At 39.5% G+C, this 21,264-nt stretch overlaps 1 protein-coding gene across 1 annotated transcript in view; it reads right to left on the reverse strand.

Annotated features, from left to right (window-relative positions):
- The window catches only part of hydin (HYDIN axonemal central pair apparatus protein), a 56,022-nt gene extending 36,649 nt beyond the window's left edge, over positions 1-19,373 (reverse strand). The window contains 18 exon segments of the mRNA XM_085410988.1: positions 65-116; positions 7,089-7,309; positions 7,621-7,733; positions 8,515-8,632; positions 8,966-9,069; positions 9,072-9,108; positions 9,226-9,254; positions 9,257-9,333; positions 9,335-9,493; positions 9,609-9,826; positions 12,576-12,746; positions 14,217-14,381; positions 16,013-16,092; positions 16,095-16,135; positions 17,338-17,438; positions 18,233-18,473; positions 18,566-18,642; positions 19,362-19,373. Of these exon segments, the coding sequence (XP_085267114.1) occupies positions 65-116; positions 7,089-7,309; positions 7,621-7,733; positions 8,515-8,632; positions 8,966-9,069; positions 9,072-9,108; positions 9,226-9,254; positions 9,257-9,333; positions 9,335-9,493; positions 9,609-9,826; positions 12,576-12,746; positions 14,217-14,381; positions 16,013-16,092; positions 16,095-16,135; positions 17,338-17,438; positions 18,233-18,473; positions 18,566-18,642; positions 19,362-19,373 (2,016 nt within the window).
- Positions 19,374-21,264: the final 1,891 nt, after the last annotated feature.

Genomic DNA, 21,264 nt, shown 5'->3' on the forward strand with positions numbered 1-21,264 from the left:
CTGTTCCCTGACAAACTAGAAATCTCAGGGACACCCTGATTTGTTTACGTGTGCATTTGCCTACCTCTTCCACACCCACAGGATAATGTGTGCTGCTATGTCCATCTGCACCAGGCCTGGAGATTACAGGAGATGGCAAGGCAGGTGTTACAGAGGAGCGCGTCTGACTTTCTGAATCGTTTTGCTTCTCATTCTTTTTTCCTTTCTTTCCATAAGAGCAAAGAGTAAAACAAGAAATCCCTAAAGTTAAATATATTTTTCTTGCAAATAGAGAAAAACTCCACGTTATAGCGTTATAAATGGCACATTTCTCAAGAGAGAAAAATAAGAAAAATGAATGATAGACAAAACAAATCTTTTTCAAGAAGAATTCATATTTTTATTTGCAGCGCCATATTTTTATCCTACTGCTCAACTACTTTAGATTTTCATGATTAAGAGTAAAAAACAAATCCTTTTTAACTTATATGGACTCGGTGTGGAAGTGGAGATAAAAGCAGTGATTCTGCACTAAAGCCCAGTATGGCTACAAGGACCATATTTATGATATTCCCTCTCTTTGGCATCTTACAGATCAAAGAGTTAAAAAAAACCCCACTGTTGATCATTTGAAGCAGCACATTTACTCAGAATTAGGCTAACTAGCAAGGACTTGTACATATGCTTGTACAGAAGTAAATTATATAAGCACTGTCTATCAGGTGCATCATTAACACATAATGTAATACCCAAGTGAGGAAGAAAATCTTCAGCACCCACACCCCAAAGAACTCATTTTGTCTCTCTGTTCTACTCTCTCCTTCCCTATGGGATCAAATTGGGTGCATCCATCAAGTTAATTAAACAGAGTGTTCTATAATTAAGAGGAATTTTAATAGGCAAGCAGCAGGAAACAGGTCAGGATAGATTGCAGTGAAGTGCTGAATAAACATGGATGAGAATGAAAGAGATTTAGTGAGTGAAGCCATCTCAAAGCCATACTGGAGACGTTCTATATTAAATCACTGACCATGGCTACATTATAGCCAAAGGCTATCTATGTGTGTGTAGGAAAGCTTCACTACATGCATATACACGCAAGACACCCTTCAAGTCTGCATGCACAATTGCTAGAGTGCCAAAGAACGCAAAAGTACTTGTGAGCCAGCTTATAAACTCATTATAATGAGTGAATGATAGAGATGCAATCAGCAGGGGGCACTGTTGTATGATCACTGTCATGGACATTGTTTTGTGTGACAAGACTGCCTAGGAAATCACAAATTAATACATCCATCATTGTATGATGTAAGACAGAAGAAACACTGTAGATCTTACAAAACATTTTTGGTGGATAAGACTTCTTAAAATCATTTGGGAGCCTGGGGGCAAACAAACAAACAACAACAAAAAACCTGCTTTTTAAAAATGTGGGCATTCTAAGAAAGAGGTTAAAACTCACTGGTGCGGACAGGGGAACAGATGGTGAGACAGCAGATAATGACTCTGCAAGAGTTCAGCTCAAAACAGAAATAGGACACTCTGACATTCTCGTATCTGTCTTTTGCTCTTCAATCTATTCTTTCCTTTACGCACACAGTGGGCGTGACTGTGTTTTCTGGGTTCAGACTACTAAACCAACATCTCTTTTTCAGCAGCCTGTCAGGAGACTAAAAAGAATGATGGGAAATAAGTATCATAATGAGTTATACTTGTGGACTTGGCTTTAGAGATTTACCACTGATAGACATTACATCTTAAATTGTACAATGACAACTGACAGCTGAGATGATTCCACTTAAACACCCTCTTTAATTTGATCTTACAGATTTTAAGTTACCAGAATTGGTGCTCAGTCCTCAATACTGGGATTGAGATGAATGGGACTTCATCTCAAATCATGACTTGCAATATGTCCTTTCTCTCTCCACTTTATTGATCAATAAAATGCACATATAAAATAATAAACAGATATTTAAAATCTTCAATAACTGCAAAGTTCTTACTTAAGCGTTGCACATTTATACATTCAGCAATCACGGAGCAATGCTGTGAAACCACCTTGCAAATTTTAGGACCAGTATTGTCTCTCTTTCAGCTCAGCTTTGTTTTGCTGTTGTTGTTTGTTGATGTGACAATTTAGCTGCTAAATGCTCCACTACTGTAAGCAGCTATTGTCTAACAGTGTCTATCTGCGGTTTAGTACTGAGCAGGTGTGAGATTTGTTTGTTGAGAACAGCTGCGTCTGGCAGTTGAAAAGGACTGAAAGCAGTGAAAAAAGAACCGCAGCACTAATGTCGCGAGGGGACGACTAAAATGTGAGCTAAATTAACTACAAATATTAGTAAAGCATTTTCTCATCACCGTGAAGGTTCATCACAATAAATGACCATTTTTCATAATGTTTTTAAAAATTCACTATGGTTACATCATATAGGTACAAGCAGAATTTGGTGAAAACACATCTTTAACTCTACATAAGACTTTTTTTTTAAAGTTGCTTGCGTTGTTGTCAAGATTAAGGTCCATCATTTGAGCAAGATGACTAAAGCTGATACAATATCTTGTACCTTTTTCTCTTACAATACATTATTAATACGCAGGCAAAAACAAGCAACAGGTTCTCTAAAATATTTCAGCTTCTAATTTGACTTCCAGTGTTTCTTGTGAAGTACTAATTGTATCAGAAAGATGGTATTGTTTTCCAGGGCAACATATAGTATCAACATAGCATCACATACGATTTTTCCACCCTGCTCTTGTCAGGGACCCTGGGTCGGAGCGACCCTGAGCAGTTATGAATTATATTGTTATATGTATAGGTGATACTGTGCTGCTGTTCTGTGTCCACATTTTTGTATAGGCAGGTATTTGTGGGTGTGTGTTTGGCTGTAGGATGGATGTCAAGCACCTGCAGGCCTGGTGGGTGTGGCCACACCCGAAGCTCCTGCCACACACCTGCTGCTGATCAGGGCTCATCGGGGGAGCTACTTAGGAGAGTCTTGTGTGGAGCGCCAGACAGCAGCCAGCACGAGGAGTGCTGAGACACGGACTTTTCACGGAAAGACACGACACGGGAGTCAGGGGAGAGCAAGGGGATTTATTGTTGTTTTTTCCATTCACTGTAAATAAACGCACTGTTTACACACAGAGCTCTGCACCTGGGTCCTCCTTCCCTACATCCCCATGGCTTGCCCTGCCAAACCATAACAACTCTTCACTGTAAAATATGTGTTGTAGAAGACTTCTGTGTTTTCCATGATGCCTTCTGGTAGAATCGTAGAGCATCCTATTTGGGATCATATACTTATATGCTTCTTTTCTCTCCAGTTTGTGTATATAGTCATGTGAAAAATAAAGTTTTCACAGGAATCTATTTAGTCTTGTGAAAAACTAATTACATCCCATAATTGAGAGGCTTGAAGAACCACCTTTAGCACCAATAACTTTAAGTAATTGTCTTCTGTATGACTTTACCAGTCTCTTAATTCATGGCAGAGGAAACTACTGGGAAGACTGCCAACTGTCCTAAATGTTTTAACTCGTGAATAATCTTTCTCTTTGTAGAAAAACAGACTTGTTTGAAATTGACTATATAATCGTTCCCAGATTGATGGGCAGCAGCAGCAATGGTTTCCTGTTTGACACTGTGTTAAAACACTCCAGACCAGCAAACTCAAAACATTCACTGTTATAGTTGTTTTCACATTTGCTAATGATCAATCAAATGCATTCAATTAGCAGCACCTGACTGCTACTTACCCTTTTAATCCCTATGTAAGAAGTAAGGAAGGGCTTAGTTTTTCATAGAACTGTACAGAGTCCTGTAAAAAAGAAAGTTTTTCTCAGGACTGAAATCACCAGCATAGTCACATTAAGTTCAGTCAAATATAACTGCACATGAAACAGTACAAACATACTGGACATAAGATATGTTATCACCTTGCACAATTACTAATAAGCTGCTATAGCGTCACTGTATGCAAAACTGCAAGGAATCTCAAGGGCATTAAAGCAGTTTTATCACTAAAATCAATAAGAAATCTCAAGGCATTAAACTACCTTAATACTTCATATTCTCCAGACTCTTTGCAATGGCAAAGCTTAATCTAATCTAAATTAGTAATGTTGATGGTGGGAAAAATACTCTCACATTTGTCTCTTTTGTGATGTATATTAAGATTCAGTCTTTATTTGATAATTAAGAAAACTATGAGCACTCAAAAAGAAAATAAAGGTCTACAAAGCAATGTGTTTTTCCAGTGACAACACAAAGGGTTAGGGTTAGGGGAAAATGCATTAAAGGCTGTTTCTGACCCTTGTTGTCCACAAACAGACAATTAAAACTTGATCAAGGATCTTTATCCTGCCAGTCCTGCTATAAATTTTGGTTTTAACAAAACATGCTCCGAAATAAATGTTACTGCATTAGTTGTGACTGATCAGATAGTCGTTTAGTTGTGCAGTGATCTAATCCATCAGGCAGCTATAGAAAGTAGCTGCAGTACAATGTAAAAGGTGAACTAAGCCTTCTACTTTACTTCTTGCTGGAAAAGAGTTCCCATAGACAGAAAACCTACAGTGTCTGTCTATAGTGTGCTGCCTCCATCTGTGGAGTGGATCAGTAGAATAGATGGATAGAAAACAGTTAGCTCTATTGAAATTCCACTCTCCAAGGGCTGTGGTTTAATTACTGATAGGGATGTAATTAGCTGAACATGGCAAGATAGAGCAAGTTTTGTGTGGGAGAAAGAGACTTTAAAGAGAGTCTGTGCGAGCACAGTGAGGTCTCCATTTAATTAGCGAGACAGCCTGTGAGACGGATTGGTAAGAGAGGCTGCAATCTAAGAAGGAAAGGGTGAGGAAAGAGAGAAGAGAAGGGTGATACGGATTAGGTGGGAAAGAAAAGCACTGACACAAGAGCATGAAGAGGGGAAAGAGGAAAAGGAAAATTAAAAAATAAGCAATGTAAAGCCTTAAGATGAGGACAAGGACAGAAACAAAACGAAGACGATGATTGAAGGTGATAAATCTTTTAGCCCTATTGCATTAGCTGGTTCAAGGCCATGGATAGGCTGGCTACTTTAGTATTCACAGTTCATTTAAGGGGAGGTAAGCCAAAACCAAGGCTTGAATAAAGTACACAATCAGCAAATGTGTCTTGCCCAGATAATTTATAATGGATTTGGCTTGCAATTCAGGGGGTTAAATGTTAAATGCAGCTACTGGACTGACTCACCCCAATGGGGAGTTTAAAAATATGTTTGAAATCCATTTGGTTCTTGCTCCTGAATCTTGTCTATTCAGTAATCCAATTCTATTCTTGTTCTATAATCCAGTAGCTTTTACAGAGCACAGATGCTTTAGCATCCTGTGGTCCTGCAGCAAAATAACAGAAAAGCCACCCTCATTCTGTGCCAACTCATAAAGAAAAACCTAGGATGTAAATTGATAATTCCTAATTTGTGATGAAAGGCTATAATACTTTTTTCTTAACTTTTTTTGGTTATTTTCTTTTTTTTTTTATCCACTCATCCATTCATCCACTTTCTTCCACTTTCCAATTTTAGGATCGTGGGGGGGTTGGAGTCTATCCCAGCTACCACAGGACAAGAGGCAGTGTACACATTGGACAGACTGCCAATCTGTTTGAGGGCTTAACAGAAAGAGACTGTCAGTCATTCGCATTCACATTCACACCTAGGGCTGATTTCAAATCACCATTAACCTAATCTGCCAACAGCATGTGTTGACTGTGGGAGGAACCCACATAGACACGGGGGAGAACATGCAAACTCAGCCAAAAGGCCCCACCCGGATGGTGGATTTGACCCAGAACCAGAAGTTTCTTCCTGTTACAACTGAATTTTTTCTCCCCACTGTTACCAAGTGTTTGCTTATGCTGATTATTGGCATTTTATCTGTATTCTTGTTGTGTCTTTACCTTCCAATAAAAAGCACCTTGAGGTAAGTGTTGTGTTTTGACACTACATTAACACAACTGATTTGAATTGAATTAAACTGACCTTTTGACCTTAAGTTTGGAAACCCCTAAGAACCCTAAGAAGCAGTATGGCTAACGTGAGCAGAGGGACTAACTTGTCAGAGCTGATGGGGGGAAAAAGGTTTATCAAACATAAGCAACTTATACAGTTCAGCAGTGTGAACCAGCACCTTCCTGCATGTAGAAAGAAAATGTGCTAGTGATCCGGCCATGCAGATGCCGAGAGAGAGTAGAAGGAGGCAGCAGGCAATCATCAAACATGATGAGGCAAGGATAAATTTGCGTATACTAAATGAGGTCATTCAAAGTTGCCTTTTAAAGCAGCGGTCCCCAACCCCCGGGCCTCGGACCGGTACCGGTCCGTGAGTCGTTTGGTACCGGGCCGTGAGAGTTGAGGCTCAGGTGTGAAATGTATGGTTTTCAGGGTTTTTATCGGTTTTCAGCGTTATTTTGTTATCGTTTTTATCGTTAACTCGGTTTTCCTGGGTCTTTTCACGTGTGTTATGAATAAATCTTTTTTTCGGTACCGGTACTAGTTTTATTTTGTTGTATTTATCCGCGACACCTTAAAGGCTGGTCAATGAAAATATGGTCGGGCATAAACTGGTCCGTGGCACAAAAAAGGTTGGGGACTGCTGTTTTAAAGGCATTGTGAGATTATGCTTTATAGAAAATAATTTTAAGTATGCAACTTTGATGAACTGAGATGCATTTTTAGGGGTTTAATCAATGTTCTTCTACAAGCATGTCATGCAACTGAGCAGTCATCTTGGTAAAAGCTCTGTGCAGTTACTCGGACAGTCATTTTAACTGCCATTGTTAATATTGTAGATCTCTCTTTTATAAAATCTCTGTTTTATTTAATTCTGGGAGTAGGTCGTTACACTATAACATAACAGATACTGCCAATTTACATTTTACAATAGATACTTCTGGAATATAATTATGTGGGACTTTTATTTGCTTAGTCATTATTGTAATGTATTTTCTACTAAAAGTGTCACTGTTGAATATATAGCTGTAAAATTATACAACAATCAACTGAATAACTTACAGTGTCTGGTTGATAAATGCAACATTTTAATAGTGTGTGGTGTAAATATACCTGATGTTACTATGTCTCTGGTCATCCAGAAAAGCCCAGCAATAGGACACAGGAATCAGGAAGCAGTTGGTCATGGTGATTGGTTTGTGAGTTTGTGTGTAGTTTAATACACAATAAAAATCTACTGTGCTGGAGGAGAAGTCGAGGCCGGGGTAATGGGCTTCTGCGTGCAGCTTCACCACCTCATGCTGCGTGTGTCCCTGGTAATTTACTTCAAGAAACTGGCAAACACATGAAAGAAGAGAAGAAGAGTTTTTTAACTATGTTAGTAAGTGAACAGAGAATACAGTTTAGTTATTCACAATAGTTCCTCATCTTTTGGTCTTTTTAAACCTTTAATCTCAATAAGGCTACTCAAAGAAAAAGGTTATCCTATAGCTCAGTGAAAGCATGGGTTTTAGATAATTATAATGGGTGAAAAGAAAAAATTATTGCTGATTTAATTTCAATGTAAACCCAACTGGGGTCAAAACACCCAGGTGAAGAATGAAAATAAATGCACCATGTAAGAAAAAGATTGCATCAAAGTTACCACATCCACAGTTCTTGACTCTCAATCCTTATAGAAAGCTGAATTAAAGCATACCCACACCTCAGCCTGATGTCCGTCTCCTAAAACCACAGACTGGAAAGATATATACAGTACTTATAGGACTAATGTGAATTTTGATATATTCAACAAAATAATGCACACTTCTTTTTCAGAGTATGGTCTTGCAGTTGGAAGAAATAAAAATAACTGAATTGTTTTTGTTGCTTACTTTAAACAGATGACTCCTACACCGCAGGTTCATAGGCCTTTCACAAACCTTTACACACTTTTTTTGAAACATTTATTGTGATTCTGCCATGGGAACCAAACTTGTCAACAATATTCATCTAATCTACAGCTTCACTCAGACATGCCAGGTGTTTGAAAGCCTCAAGCTTTTTAATGAGCTCACAAAATTTGAGCTATAATAATGAAAATAAGGACATTCTGTATGCAATATCTGACCTTAAATTCACTGATCATTACAGAATTCAACAAAACTATATTTCATATTTTTCAATTTAGAGTTTATCAAAACTTAATTTGGGGTTAGTGCCAAAAAAACATCAGTGATTTTGCACTGTCAAATCTCTATTTGTTTAATTTGGAGGCAACTGTCTTTAAGGGCACATACTGCGTTCCAAGAATATCAAAACACAGTAGACTCACTTCTGCACAGCAAACTTCACAAACAGATATTACGAAGCGTTAAAAGAGTATTTAGATATGAGCAATAACACAAAATAAGATTAATCTGAGTTAAAGGTATGATACAGATAAGTACAGCTAAATGATTAAACAGCATGTTTCAGCAAAAATAGAATCATTAGAACTGTACTTGATGAAATTAGAAATAAAAACAACCAAAAAACAACAATTTGTACTCTATACTGCGGTCTCCTGGGGTCTCACACAGAGAGAAAGGTTCTATAAGTGAGAGTTTTATGGAGACAGGCAGAGAGGATATATTCTTTAGAATCAGCTTCTCGTGTAGGGGTCTTTCTCCTTTGACCTGTAACACACAGAAACCTTTTAAATTAAGTGAACAACAACAAAGAGACATGTCTGAAGCACAGGTATTAAACTGCTGCAGTTTGAATTATTAATAGTTAAAGGTTGGTTAAAAATAATCAAAATGTTAACAGAAATATACATAAAGGAGGCAAATGAGATTAACATTCATGAGAGCTGCAGTTTATGGGACCTTTGATGATTGTCCACATAACCTTTAGACAACATTTAAAACAGTTATGGGATGCAATCATAAAAGCATTGCAGAGTATTACAAAAAATATGCTTTTAAAAAAGTACTAAAAATGCAATGTTTGGTATTCTTGCTCATGACTAACCTTCTTCATGTAGAAGCTGCTTTGAGAAAAATGCTGACCAGTGGAGCTACGAAGTGACAAATAACATCCACAGACATGATCTTCTCCTGGTAGCACCTGCACCAACAAAAGCATAGCACGCTTGATGCTCACATACAACCTGGGAAGCCAAAAGTCTGTACATGTAGTATACTGCATATTGAGCTGCAGCATCTGTTCTAATGCACAGATTGGCTATGATTATTCACTTTTAGGACATACACACAAACAGTTTCACCTTAGGACAGTCTGAAGACACTGTGAGCTGGAAAAAAGCTCACAGTATCACAGAATGAGGCTGACCATCTTTCTGCTAGAAGGAGTTACTCCACGTCTTGGAGCATATAGGTTTAGGAGTTGAGAAAGGAGGTAGGAAACTCTGGCTAGGCAAGTTTCCACCTTTGTGGGTTTTTGAAGTGGGTTGTGAGTTATCAATCTTCCTGTTCATCCGGTGTACTCGCATGCCAAGGTTGAAGAGCTTGAAGTGATATTGATATGACTCATGGCTTACAAAGCAAAGAGAGCTCAAGGCAGATTCTTGGTGTCATATTATTCACTTCTGCAAAAGGACTTCACACTAAGTCAAAATTGAATTTGTGAAAATGAAATAGTGATTTCTACCTGAAGTGTTTGCCTAAGTCGAGGCCGGGACGAAAAGGTCGGTCAATGGCAACTGTAGTTCCAGTGCCAGTGGCAGAGAGCAGGACAGTGTGCGCCTGACTGTCCTGTATAAAGATCTCCAACTTGCCCTCGAACTGAATCATGTCCTTCAGGTGTGCCACAACCTTGAGCTCCAGCTGGCCCCGTGGCAGTACAGCTGCCTCACTGGACTCAACACGCTAAAAGGACTCTCTGGTGGCCTAAGGAAACATAGGAGTTATAATCTGAGTCAACTTACAGTGTGAACCTGATGAGCTGAGGTGTTACCACAGAAAGCCTCACCTAGAAAAGAGGGGCAGTGCGGTCCTTCCAGTAGCTCTTTCCATCACTGAAATGTGGTGCTTGAAAATATCTCCCCTGTGCGGGCGTTTTCTATAACTGTGTGGCACAATGCTACTGAGATCCTTGAGAGATAGATGTGTGTATATCATATAGCTGAATAATCACATCACCACTTCTATGCGGCATGAGATCCTTGAGTTGGAAATAGAGCAGCAGCTCTTTGCCTGACATATAGTAAGTAAGACAAAACATATCCCTACTCTGAGGAAGGCTAATGTGTGGATGCACGTTAAATAAGACAAGTGTAACTTATGCTAAAATCTGCTATAAAATACACAGAGATATAAACAGGAGAATAGCTTTTAAAATAGAGCTGCTGCAACATAGCTATATATATTTATTTTATTTCGCAGCTTTGCGGATTGTTCGATTGCACTTTTCCAAATAAAGACCAGTGTAATGAGAAAACAGACGTAAATCGAATAAATCTCTGCAGTCTTTAAACACAGCAGATAGCTTTTCATTGTGCTCAGCGTAGTGTACATATATCTGACCAAGCAGTGGTCGAAATCGCAATCAATGTTCTATACAGAAGCTCTGCTGATCTATGGTTGGAGCATAAACTTTTAATTGGGGTTTTGAAAATGAGCTTCCTATTAATGCGGTGAAGCTTGGGTGCTTTCACTGCCTTAAAGCACAACAAAGTAAATCGGTGCTTAACAATATTTTCACTCAAACTTAAATATAAAGCTTTCACTACATTTTGACATTGAAAGCCACCTTCTCAGTTTGAAGGAGAGATGATACGTATGAGGAAAAATGTCAAACAGCCAAAACTTGACCAGTGAGTGACTTTGAAAGTCGCAGATCACTTTCTCAGCATTTGTACAATCGAGGAAAGAGGCTGCTGAAAGCTGGCTTGGACCGGGTCGATACCAGGGTGATCGTGGTGAAGGGGTGGGTGGAGTCAAAAGAGGAGAAAGAGCACAGGGTTGACTCCCCTGGGTAAGGAGCAAGACGACTGGAATCTCAATAATCACATCAAACCTGCTGCATCACACAGCTCGATTAGCATTGATTGCTTTTAAATGCAGCACAAGATGGAAGGGTTTAGAATTCTGATTTGTGCTGTATGGTCTGCTGCTATCAACAGCGCATAAAAGCTTAATAAGTCCTGTATTGATGGTGCAGAGACTACTGCCAGCCAAGTTTGATGTCAAACAGTAATACAGAGCGACAAAATCGACTGTCAAAAAAAAGCAGCAAACTCAAAATTAATATTCTGAGTTTTAATAACGTTTCTCTTTCAGTTTTCCAGTTCTTATGGAAAACTGACAGGAGAATTTAAAAAACATGAATAAAAGTCTGCTTATGTAAGGGATTCTCCAGGAAAGCAAATGTGTTCATGTGCAGCCTGCAGTGCTCACACAATTCTTCACTGCCTGTCTGAATGGTTCGACACCATATAAGATAACAGAAGGCCAGGATGGATGAGGAATGAAGTTGTTCCCACGGATGGTCACTTAAATGACAAGACAGACTGGGTACCTTATGCAATATCCCCGTGATCTTCTGTCATCAGGTCTATTTGTGTGGTTCTTTGCCAGCCTATTGAGCGGGACGTAATGTAATTCTAGGAGAATCTGCATCGATTGACGCCTGAGAGTGCAGAGGAGAAACTCCTTTCCCCAACACTGCCTTAGAGGAGAGGACAGGGTCATAAAACTGCAGTTACACAGGGGTTTGCCTGTGTGTGTTTAAAATTGTGCATGTGGATGGTTGTGTCTATGTCAGCTTTGGAAGTATTGAGGTACAGTTCCAGTCACAAGTTGGCTCCCCGTGGATATCAGGCAACGCTGATATGACAGTACGTAGGGAGGGAAGAGCTTTCAGAGAAAAGTGAAACACTAAATATGATAAACTGTGGCTCTCTGGTTGCCAGAAAGTTTAGTGTTTCATTTACCATGAGTAAGCACTATAAATGCATACAAGTGGAACATAACCATTTTAATTTAAAAGGCTTTTAAGACCTAGAAAATCAAACGTAGTTAATGTGGAAAATGTCTTAATATGTAGGTAACAGCTGATAACACTGAAGTACCATTTGAAGAGTGAGAGATAGAAGTGGAAGTCTGTTATACAGCATGGGTTAATCTACTATTTGTGCATAAATGTTACAATATCCAAAAGCGAGGCTCTGTGAGTTGATCGTTAAAATTGTTCTACACTGACAAAATATGTCACCATTTGACTGGATTGTAATGTATATATAATGTTTATAATATATTCTCCTGTGGTAGGACTAAAATTGAAGTGGCAGCTAATTATTTCAAAAGCTAACAAAGCAATTAAATCATCAGCTCATTAATTACATATCCAATTGGACTGAAAATGAATTAGTCACAGGAGCTAAGGAAGACAGAAAGCCAGTACGTGAACTGATAGATGACTGGAGAGATATGTAGTAAATCCACTCTTAAACCTGGATAACGCTGCTTTTTTCCCCCAGATGTTTACTGTATGCTTCCAAATGCTTTAGCATCCCACTATGAGATGTAAGCTCATATAAAGTTGTTGTTGTTTTGTTTTAAAGTGTATAAGAATTTCTAAATCAATTTTTAGTATATGCCTGCCCACCTATGCCACAAATTCTAGTGTCTGTATCATGGTAGTAGTAAAGTGAGCTGGAATAGGTGACTGGGTATACAGGTGCAGGGTTTTGGCAATGCTCTTCAGAACTGGGATTTTACCAAAGCTCAGCTGTGGGCTTTGGATGTGAACTACTGGTCCCTGTCCAATACATGACAAGGCCACCTCCTGGAACAGAACAGAAATATTCAAGGATCAAAGAATAAATATTATGTCTTTATTCAGATATCAAACATACACTGAACAAAAATATAAACGCAACACTTTTGTTTTTGCTCCCATTCCCCATGGGATGGACGTAGAGACCTAAAATTCATTCCAGATACACAATATAACCATCCCTCCCAAACAGTGGTCACAAATCAGTCCAAATGTGTGGTAGTGGGCACATCTGCTATATTGAGATAATCCATCCCACCTCACAGGTGTGCCACATCAGGATGCTGATCTGACATCATGAGTAGTGCACAGGTGTACCTCAGACTGCCCACAACAAAAGGCCACCCTGGAATGTGCAGTTTTGTCTCACAGCAAAATGCCACAGATGCCACAAGCAATGAGGGAGCGTGCAATTGGCATGCTGACAGCAGGAATGTCAACCAGATCTGTCGCCCGTGCATTGAATGTTCATTTCTCAACCATAAGCCGTCTCCACAGGCGTTTCAGAGAATATGGCAGCACATACAACCGGCCTCACAACCGCAGACCTCGTGTAACCACACCAGCCCAGGACCTCCACATCCAGCAGGTTCACCTCCAAGATCGTCTGAGACCAGCCACCCAGACAGCTGCTGGAACAATTGGTTTGCACAACCAAACAATTTCTGCACAAACTGTCAGAAACCGTCTCAGGGACGCTCAACTGCATGCCCGTCGTCCTCACCGGGGTCTTGACCTGACTCCAGCTCGTCGCCTTAACAGACTTGTGTGGGCAAATGCTCACATCCGATGGCATCTGGCACGTTGGAGAGGTGTGCGCTTCACGGATGAATCATGGTTCACATTGTTCAGGGCAGATGGCAGCTGAGAATGTCCCAGTTCTTGCATGGCCAGCATACTCACCGGACATGTCACCCATTGAGCATGTTCGGGATGTGCTTGACCGGCGTATACTGTCGTATACGCCGGACAGTACCAGTTCCCACGAATATCCAACAACCTCACACAGCCATTGAAGTGGAGTGGACCAACATTCCACAGGCCACAATTGACAATCTGATAGACTCCATGCAACGATGTGTTGCACTGCATGAGGCAAATGGTGGTCACACCAGATACTGACCGGTTCTGGGTCCCCATACCCCCAATAGCGCAATAAACTGCACATTCCAGGGTGGCCTTTTGTTGTGGGCAGTCTGAGGTACACCTGTGCACTACTCATGATGTCAGATCAGCATCCTGATGTGGCACACCTGTGAGGTGGGATGGATTATCTCAATATAGCAGATGTGCCCACTACCACACATTTGGACTGATTTGTGACCACTGTTTGGGAGGGATGGTTATATTGTGTATCTGGAATGAATTTTAGGTCTCTACGTCCATCCCATGGGGAATGGGAGCAAAAACAAAAGTGTTGCGTTTATATTTTTGTTCAGTGTATTTAACTTAGAGTCCAACACAAACACTTCCACTGACCAGGTATGGCTGGAGGCTGCTGAACCCAGCAATTCATAGAGTGCTGCGGCGCTTTCCAACAGTCTTAGCAGGGAGACACACAGAAAGCTTCTCTGAGCTGCCGGGATGAATCACTCGTCTAGGTGCAGAACTGCTTAAAAGCAGTGATGGATTCTCCTCATTTTCCTGAATACAGAGACAGTAAAAAATATATACATTTTAATGCAGCCATAGTGCATCAGATGTAATTGTGGAACTTGCCTCCATACATGGGATGAAACATTTGTGACATTTGTGAAATCCACAGTCCCACTTAGTGTTCATCACTGCTGTATAAACGGATAAAGCACAGTAATGGATAATATGAGGTCAGCTTTTGTTGTCTTTTAAACCTTCATTTGTCTCAAAAAATAATTTCTTACTTAGCGACAGTGCGGCAACAGCTTATTTAGGTATTCATTTATGTATACCAACAACCTGCTCGAGATCAAACTGAACATCAGAAAGAGGAAGAAAGAACATGGTATGGTTGTTGGTGCCAGGCGATCTGATCCGAGTATTTTAAAAACTGCTGCTCTGCTGGGATTTGCCCACACGATCATCTCTAGGGTTCAGAGAATGGACCGAAAAAGAGAAAATGTCCAGCAAGTAGCAGTCCTCAATGTGAATATGCTTTGTCGATGCCAGTCTCATGTTCAATGGGGTGAGTACCCAAATACAAGACAGTTGGCGGATGTATCTGTATCAAATGCTCAGGCTTTTAAGGATATTTTCTTAGTCCACTTTAGGCCCCTTACTACCAAGTGAGCATCATATTCAACACCACAGATGCTACTTGAATGTTATTGCTATCCATCTCTTTATCCATGTTTGTTAGATTTGTATTGTTGATTGTCATTTATGCTTAGATGTTTGACCCTTTGATCAGCAGTCCACACACACACACACACACACACACACACACACACACACACACACACACACACACACACAGACAAGGTACTCTTTGTGTGTATGTAGACGTCATATGTTAATGAACTTATGCATATTCATGTAACCTCAATAAAAGAACAGTGGTACGGGAGAACGGACGAGAGCAACTGGGGTCAAGCGAAGGAACGGTGCCTGTCCGGTTCTCTCCCGTGCACGAGAAACATGAAGAAGCTTGCCTACTTGTGTCTTGCTTTGCAGTGTAATTATATTGTCTTCAACGTTCCAGCGGATGGGTTCAAGCTACAAACCTATCAATGTTCTCATGGCTGCCTCTAACATAATAAGGGCCAGTTCTGAATTCAGAAGGGGGTTGCAATCTGCTAATAAAGTGGTCAGTGAGTGTATTTCAAAAATAATTGATGAACACTAAGGCTAAACAATCCAAAAAAAGATATCTTCAAAGTAGCACTTTCACACATCACCAAAGCTCAGTAAGGAAAGCGAGGACAAGAAGATGTGTCCCCATTACCACACAGTAATTACATTAAGACAGAATCTCTTCAGTCTGGACAAGAGAGACAATTAGAGCAACCAATAAGTCATTAACTGTGTTTTTGGCAAGCTGTAAGACGATCCTTTAAACAAATGAGATATAATGTTTTTGTTACTGAGCTTATGACGATTTTCTTCACCTTTAGAAAAAGCCAGTTAGTATTTTTTCACATTTTCGGTCTTTATGCTAAGTTAACTGTCTCCTCGCTCCTACTTCATATCGACTGAAAAGGAACATGTATGCTCTAATTCACTTCAGTTCTTAACACAGACATGTAAACTCTATAAATCAATTTTTTTTTTTTTGTTGCTGCTGCATGGATCTGTCCAACCTGATCAAGCATGCCATAGCAGGCAGGCAAATTGCTAGAGTTGGTCAACCGCACTTTCTGTTTATAGGGGAAATTGAGGAGTCCAGCACTGGAGTATCCACCACAATCTCAGGCACAACACACCTATCAACACAGACAAAAGAAGAGAGTCAGACAAGTAGAAGAGAAACAGCGAAATGGGTGGAGAAGAAAAGATATGAAGAGTATTTATGGACCAAAAAGTAATTGCACAGCATCATGCCAAAACTCTATTAATTAGAATGAATTCATAAAAGTATAATGACGGTGATTGCCGTGAGGAAGTCAGATTGCCACTGCCCTATTCTGAATGATGATGCAGGTGACATTCCATTGTATTATAATGCAAATTAGCTTCTGAATATTTAACACATCCTCCACTGATTTGCCGACACCTGCATGCAAGTTCAATGGACCACATTCACAACTTGTCAAAGCATCAGAACATGCAGACAGCTGAAAGCACAGCAGATTACTAGCAGAAAAAAGGTACTTTATTCGAGAAAAAAGGATGATAGAAGAGTTTGCTAGCAGGCATTTTGGGTACCACAGTGTATATAGTTGTATACTTAAGTACATATATGTAGCAGGTGTCATGTGGCAGATTAAGGCTGTATTACAGTCTATCATGTAGTTTACAGTTTACAGAGATCTTTTGTTCCCTTGTTTGAGTTCTGTGTGTATACGTCAGGTGAGGGGCAGCCAATCAAAAGAAAGTGGGCTTTTACAACTAACAGGTTTAATAGCAGAGAATCTAAAGTGCTTTGTTTGGCACAGATGGTCCAATATAACTTAAATATATTTTTAAAACTGTGAATGATTCAAAGCTCTAGTGGAGTTCCAGAATAAAATAAATAAATAAATAAAATAAAACAAAGATTGAGCTGGTAATGAGTGTCACAAGTCCCTTTTTAATCTATAATGACAAATAAATTGAGATGAGTAAAAAGTACAGTATATCAAGACAATCATAGATAATTTCATTGAATTTGTGTGTCATATTCTCCACCCAAGACACCATTACACCACTGCTTTCTGTCAAACATAAACATAAACTCTAATTTTCTAAGAAGAGGTTGTATTCTATTTTCCTTTGGTAGAGGGATGATGAATCATTGTTATTCATTCTTTTTTTTATTGAGTATCTTTTCAAATGAAACAGCCTCAGGGCACAAAAGCAGAAATACAGGAAGGTACAGGATGTTTACTTGGATTTATTTTACCACAAACTAACTTCAGCAACTGAACGTTTGAGTAAGTTTTCACACTCAACAGACTGTGTATGTTCACATGTAAATGTGTCTAACCTAGCCTTCATAGACAAAGACAGCATTTCCTCCCCGACGCCGTCAACATCCACTACTAGCACCGGCCTGTGTGTTCCAACAGTGTTGGAGTACAACGTCACCTGTACACACCTGATGATGATGATCATGAAGCCATTTATTTGTCATTTGCAGTTCCCTGCAGCAAAATTGGACCTCTTCCGACCATACATACAATACACAAACATCACATCGGGTAGGCAGGTCAGAACAGGTAGCGTAAAGAAAAACAATGAAATGTACAACAAAATAGGGAGATGGAGGAGAGAAAAACAGAACTCTTCTCATACTGAGCTCCTACTAGGAGCTCAGTATCAGAACAGAAAACAAAAAAAACTCCTCAGCACAAAAAGCACATGAATCTTCACAACATAACACCATGAAAACACATCACAAGCAACAGGGGTGGGTATGAGGTGAGAGTTTTCCGGTGTAATCAGCAGCATCTGCTATGCATCATACATACACACAATGAGGCCAGGAAGACCAGTACAGGAGAAATACAGGAAAACCAGTGTCTAAAGTTAAAAGGAAAGAAGTTAAAGTAAAAAAAAAATTCAGCTTTATAGTGTTACCCATTATTAACAAAGCAGCCTGATAAAAATGCGGATGGAACTAACTAGGTCAGCTTTCTTGTGTTAGCATAGCAAGTCTTGCCCAGACAAGAGGCCTGCTTCTGTCTGACTGGTAAAAGTGCCCTTCCCTGTGGTTTGTCAATACAAACTCTAGTGATGTGTGCTGTGTTCATGGTGCACTTTGAAAATGTTTATAATCTTGGTAATCCATGAGCTAATGTTGGCTGCATTGTTGCACTATACCATTATACTAAAACTGGTATGCTAGCTCTGGTCTCTGATTAATTGTTGATTAATTGTACCTTAATGGATTTATCTGACACAGTACGGACTGAGCCTGTTGCCGGGCAGATCGTGAATTCCACAGGCCTTGAACGAAGATTTCCAGCAGTATGACCTTGCCAATTTTTTCGTGACTCATCAGAAACCTTTCTAAATAAGCTAATGCTAGGCGAGGCCTGACCATCTCCCCAGACATGCAATATGAAGTTCACGGGCACAAAGGAAGGTTTGAAAAGGATGCACACAAGTGTTTCTGGGAATATGTAGAGAGAGAGCCAATATGAGAAAATATAAAGATATTAATATATGTTATCATGCACGCAAGGATGAAATCCAAGGAAAAATGTAGCATACCAAAGGCTACATCCCCAAAGTCGAGCTCTGAAACATCAAAGTGGATTGTAGGACAGATTAAACAGACAAAGAAACCCTGAAAAGAACAAGATGAAAAATCTGAAAATAGGTACAGAGAAGGTAAAGGATCCATGAGTCAGTTTTTACATTTGCTTGTAACATGTAAATGTTCTGTCAGAGCAATGGCTCCATTCCTCGCCAGCTTTACCTAAAGTTTTTTGTTTTTTTCTGCCTGTCCCGTTTGGCTCTTTTGCCATCAGAATTATTGTCTAAAGGCGAAGAAAGATGCCCAACGGATTTACTTTACCAAAATGACCATCCCAGCCTTGCCGTAATGGTCCATTTGATTCACCTTTTATTGTTTATTTTATTTTCACTTGCTGGGACAGACTTGACTGGGGGAAAGAAGGGGAGAAAGAAAGAGGGAAAGAAAAACAGCTGAGAAGAGGGACGGGGGAGAAGGGCAAAAAACAAAAACCAACAGAATAAGCAGAGAAAAAAAAATACATATATCGAGCTTTACCTAAAGTTGAAGGTAAGTGGTTGAGGCTATCCTGTCACAGCTAGCAGCAAGTCCTCAGAAAATGAACCCAAAATCCGACTGCGAAGGTGACTTCCACAGTCTGGCACTCCCAGAGGGAACAACACAGCAGACAAACTTCGGCCAAAATCAGCCCTTTATTCGACAACTGCAACTGGAGAAGAAAGATTTCCTGTATAAGCTAAACTCAGTCAATAAGAGTTTGCAATATATTATCATAAAACTCAAAATGAAGTGTGTGTATTAATGAGAACCTTCACAGACATGTGTGTATTAATGTTGAAACAGAAGAGTAAATATCCAACAATGATCATGTAACTACCAGATGTGTTTTATGGAGTATATCAACAGATAAAAGATGGTACGTGGTATCAGCTGTGTGCATAAAAAGTGGCAAAAAAAACCTGCAGATGATTTTATTACACGTTGTTGCTGACTGGCAGAAGAACCACCTTGCAGTATAATAAACTATAACCACAGAGGCTCTGTCAACTAACATAACGTTGCATCTGCAGCGTTATACATACATACTAGCAATTTTATAAAGGAACATAAGTGTATGCAGCTTATATGTCTTACAAATGCTTATGGTATGATCCACACACGTAAACGTAAATCATTTACAAATGCAGGCAGTGATTTGTGTGAAACTTTTGAGGACTCACAAGCACGTGCTACAAAACTATTTTACAACTGTCTATACCTAAACCTGAATGAATATTTATAATTACAAATGCCTAATAATATATTTGGCATTACTCTCGCTCACTTACAAAACCTTAAATACGTGTGCCGAAATCTCCTGATACACACAGATCACGTTGCATGCCCAAGTGGGGTTTTGAGACAAATTTCATGCTGTCAGCTTCGCACTGATCCACAAATGTAAGCTGTGTTCATGTGCTAGTGTAAAACTGGGACATCTGTGCTTCCTCTGTCCTGTGGGATTTTTTTTCCCCCAGTTAAACTGGGCTTTGCTTCTTCTAAATAAACAGAACACCCTTCTACTAGAAAACATAGATTTACCAATTACAGATACTACACGGTGGGCTATAAAGGTTAACATATGGCTAAGCTTCTGCTACTTGCTGCTTGCAAACTGAGTCAGACCTCAGCTGCAGATGGTTGAACACGTTGTACATCACTGTGGATCATACTCTGAAGTGACTAAATACTAACTAATCTCTGCATAATTTGAATATAGATATAATCCAGGTAATGTGAAATAACACTTTGATGTTAATCTTAGCATTCTCTAATAACAGCAGGCTAACATTAATGTTAGCTTAATGACTAATCCTGAACATCTCAGGATGTAGCAGCAGCTTATTTAAACCATATGTTAACCTTGACAGACTACTGTGTGGTGCCTGTAATTGGAAAATCTATGTTTTTTCTGGGTGACGAGTTCCTCTTTTTTGTTTAGAAGGAGAAATGCCCACTTTATTTGAAAAAACCACAGGACTACAAGCAGGATGTTTGTTAGTCCCTAAAAGTTAGCCACAAATCATGGCACATGTTTGAAAATCATAGTCTACACTTATGAAGCATACTGTATGCATTCGTAACCCTTGTGAGACATATTTCTCCCATTACAAGTGTTCGTTTTGGCTCGTTTTTCTTATCTCTTGATAATATTATTGTTCTCCTATGAAAAAAATCTAATAACTCAATCCCATTATGGTTGAACTCAAGTTCAGGTCCCATACCTTTACCCTTGACTGTGAGGGGTAACCGTGATTCACGTCCTAAGGCAGAAAACAGACAAAAATGATGAAAGAGTGATAACAAAGCTAGAAAAGACAAAGCAAAAAACATGTTGTAGGGCCATGGAAAAAGGAAAAGGCAACATATCATGTAGAGTTGGGTATTATGGTTGGTGTTACATTACGTTAAAGTACTAATTCTAATCAATGCAAAGGCCACATGAGATCTAGTCTTCTGTTTTGCTTTATATGTTTCTTAGGCTTTTTGCAAAGTGAGGAAATAAGGCACAGGAGTCTCCTGTCTCTCTGTCCTTGTCCTAGGCTCACCAGGTCATCACGCACCGCAGAAAACATGAAAATTAATGTAAATCTGACCTCCGGCTCAAATGACACACATGAAGGCCACATGCAAAACTGTCAACAATCTTTTACTAGCACTTAGATGAGATGA

This window comes from Rhamphochromis longiceps, linkage group LG7, assembly GCF_057381845.1.
Source record: "Rhamphochromis longiceps isolate RC_006_pf linkage group LG7, R_longiceps_female_GT1.1, whole genome shotgun sequence".
In the NCBI taxonomy this organism is placed as follows: domain Eukaryota; kingdom Metazoa; phylum Chordata; class Actinopteri; order Cichliformes; family Cichlidae; genus Rhamphochromis; species Rhamphochromis longiceps.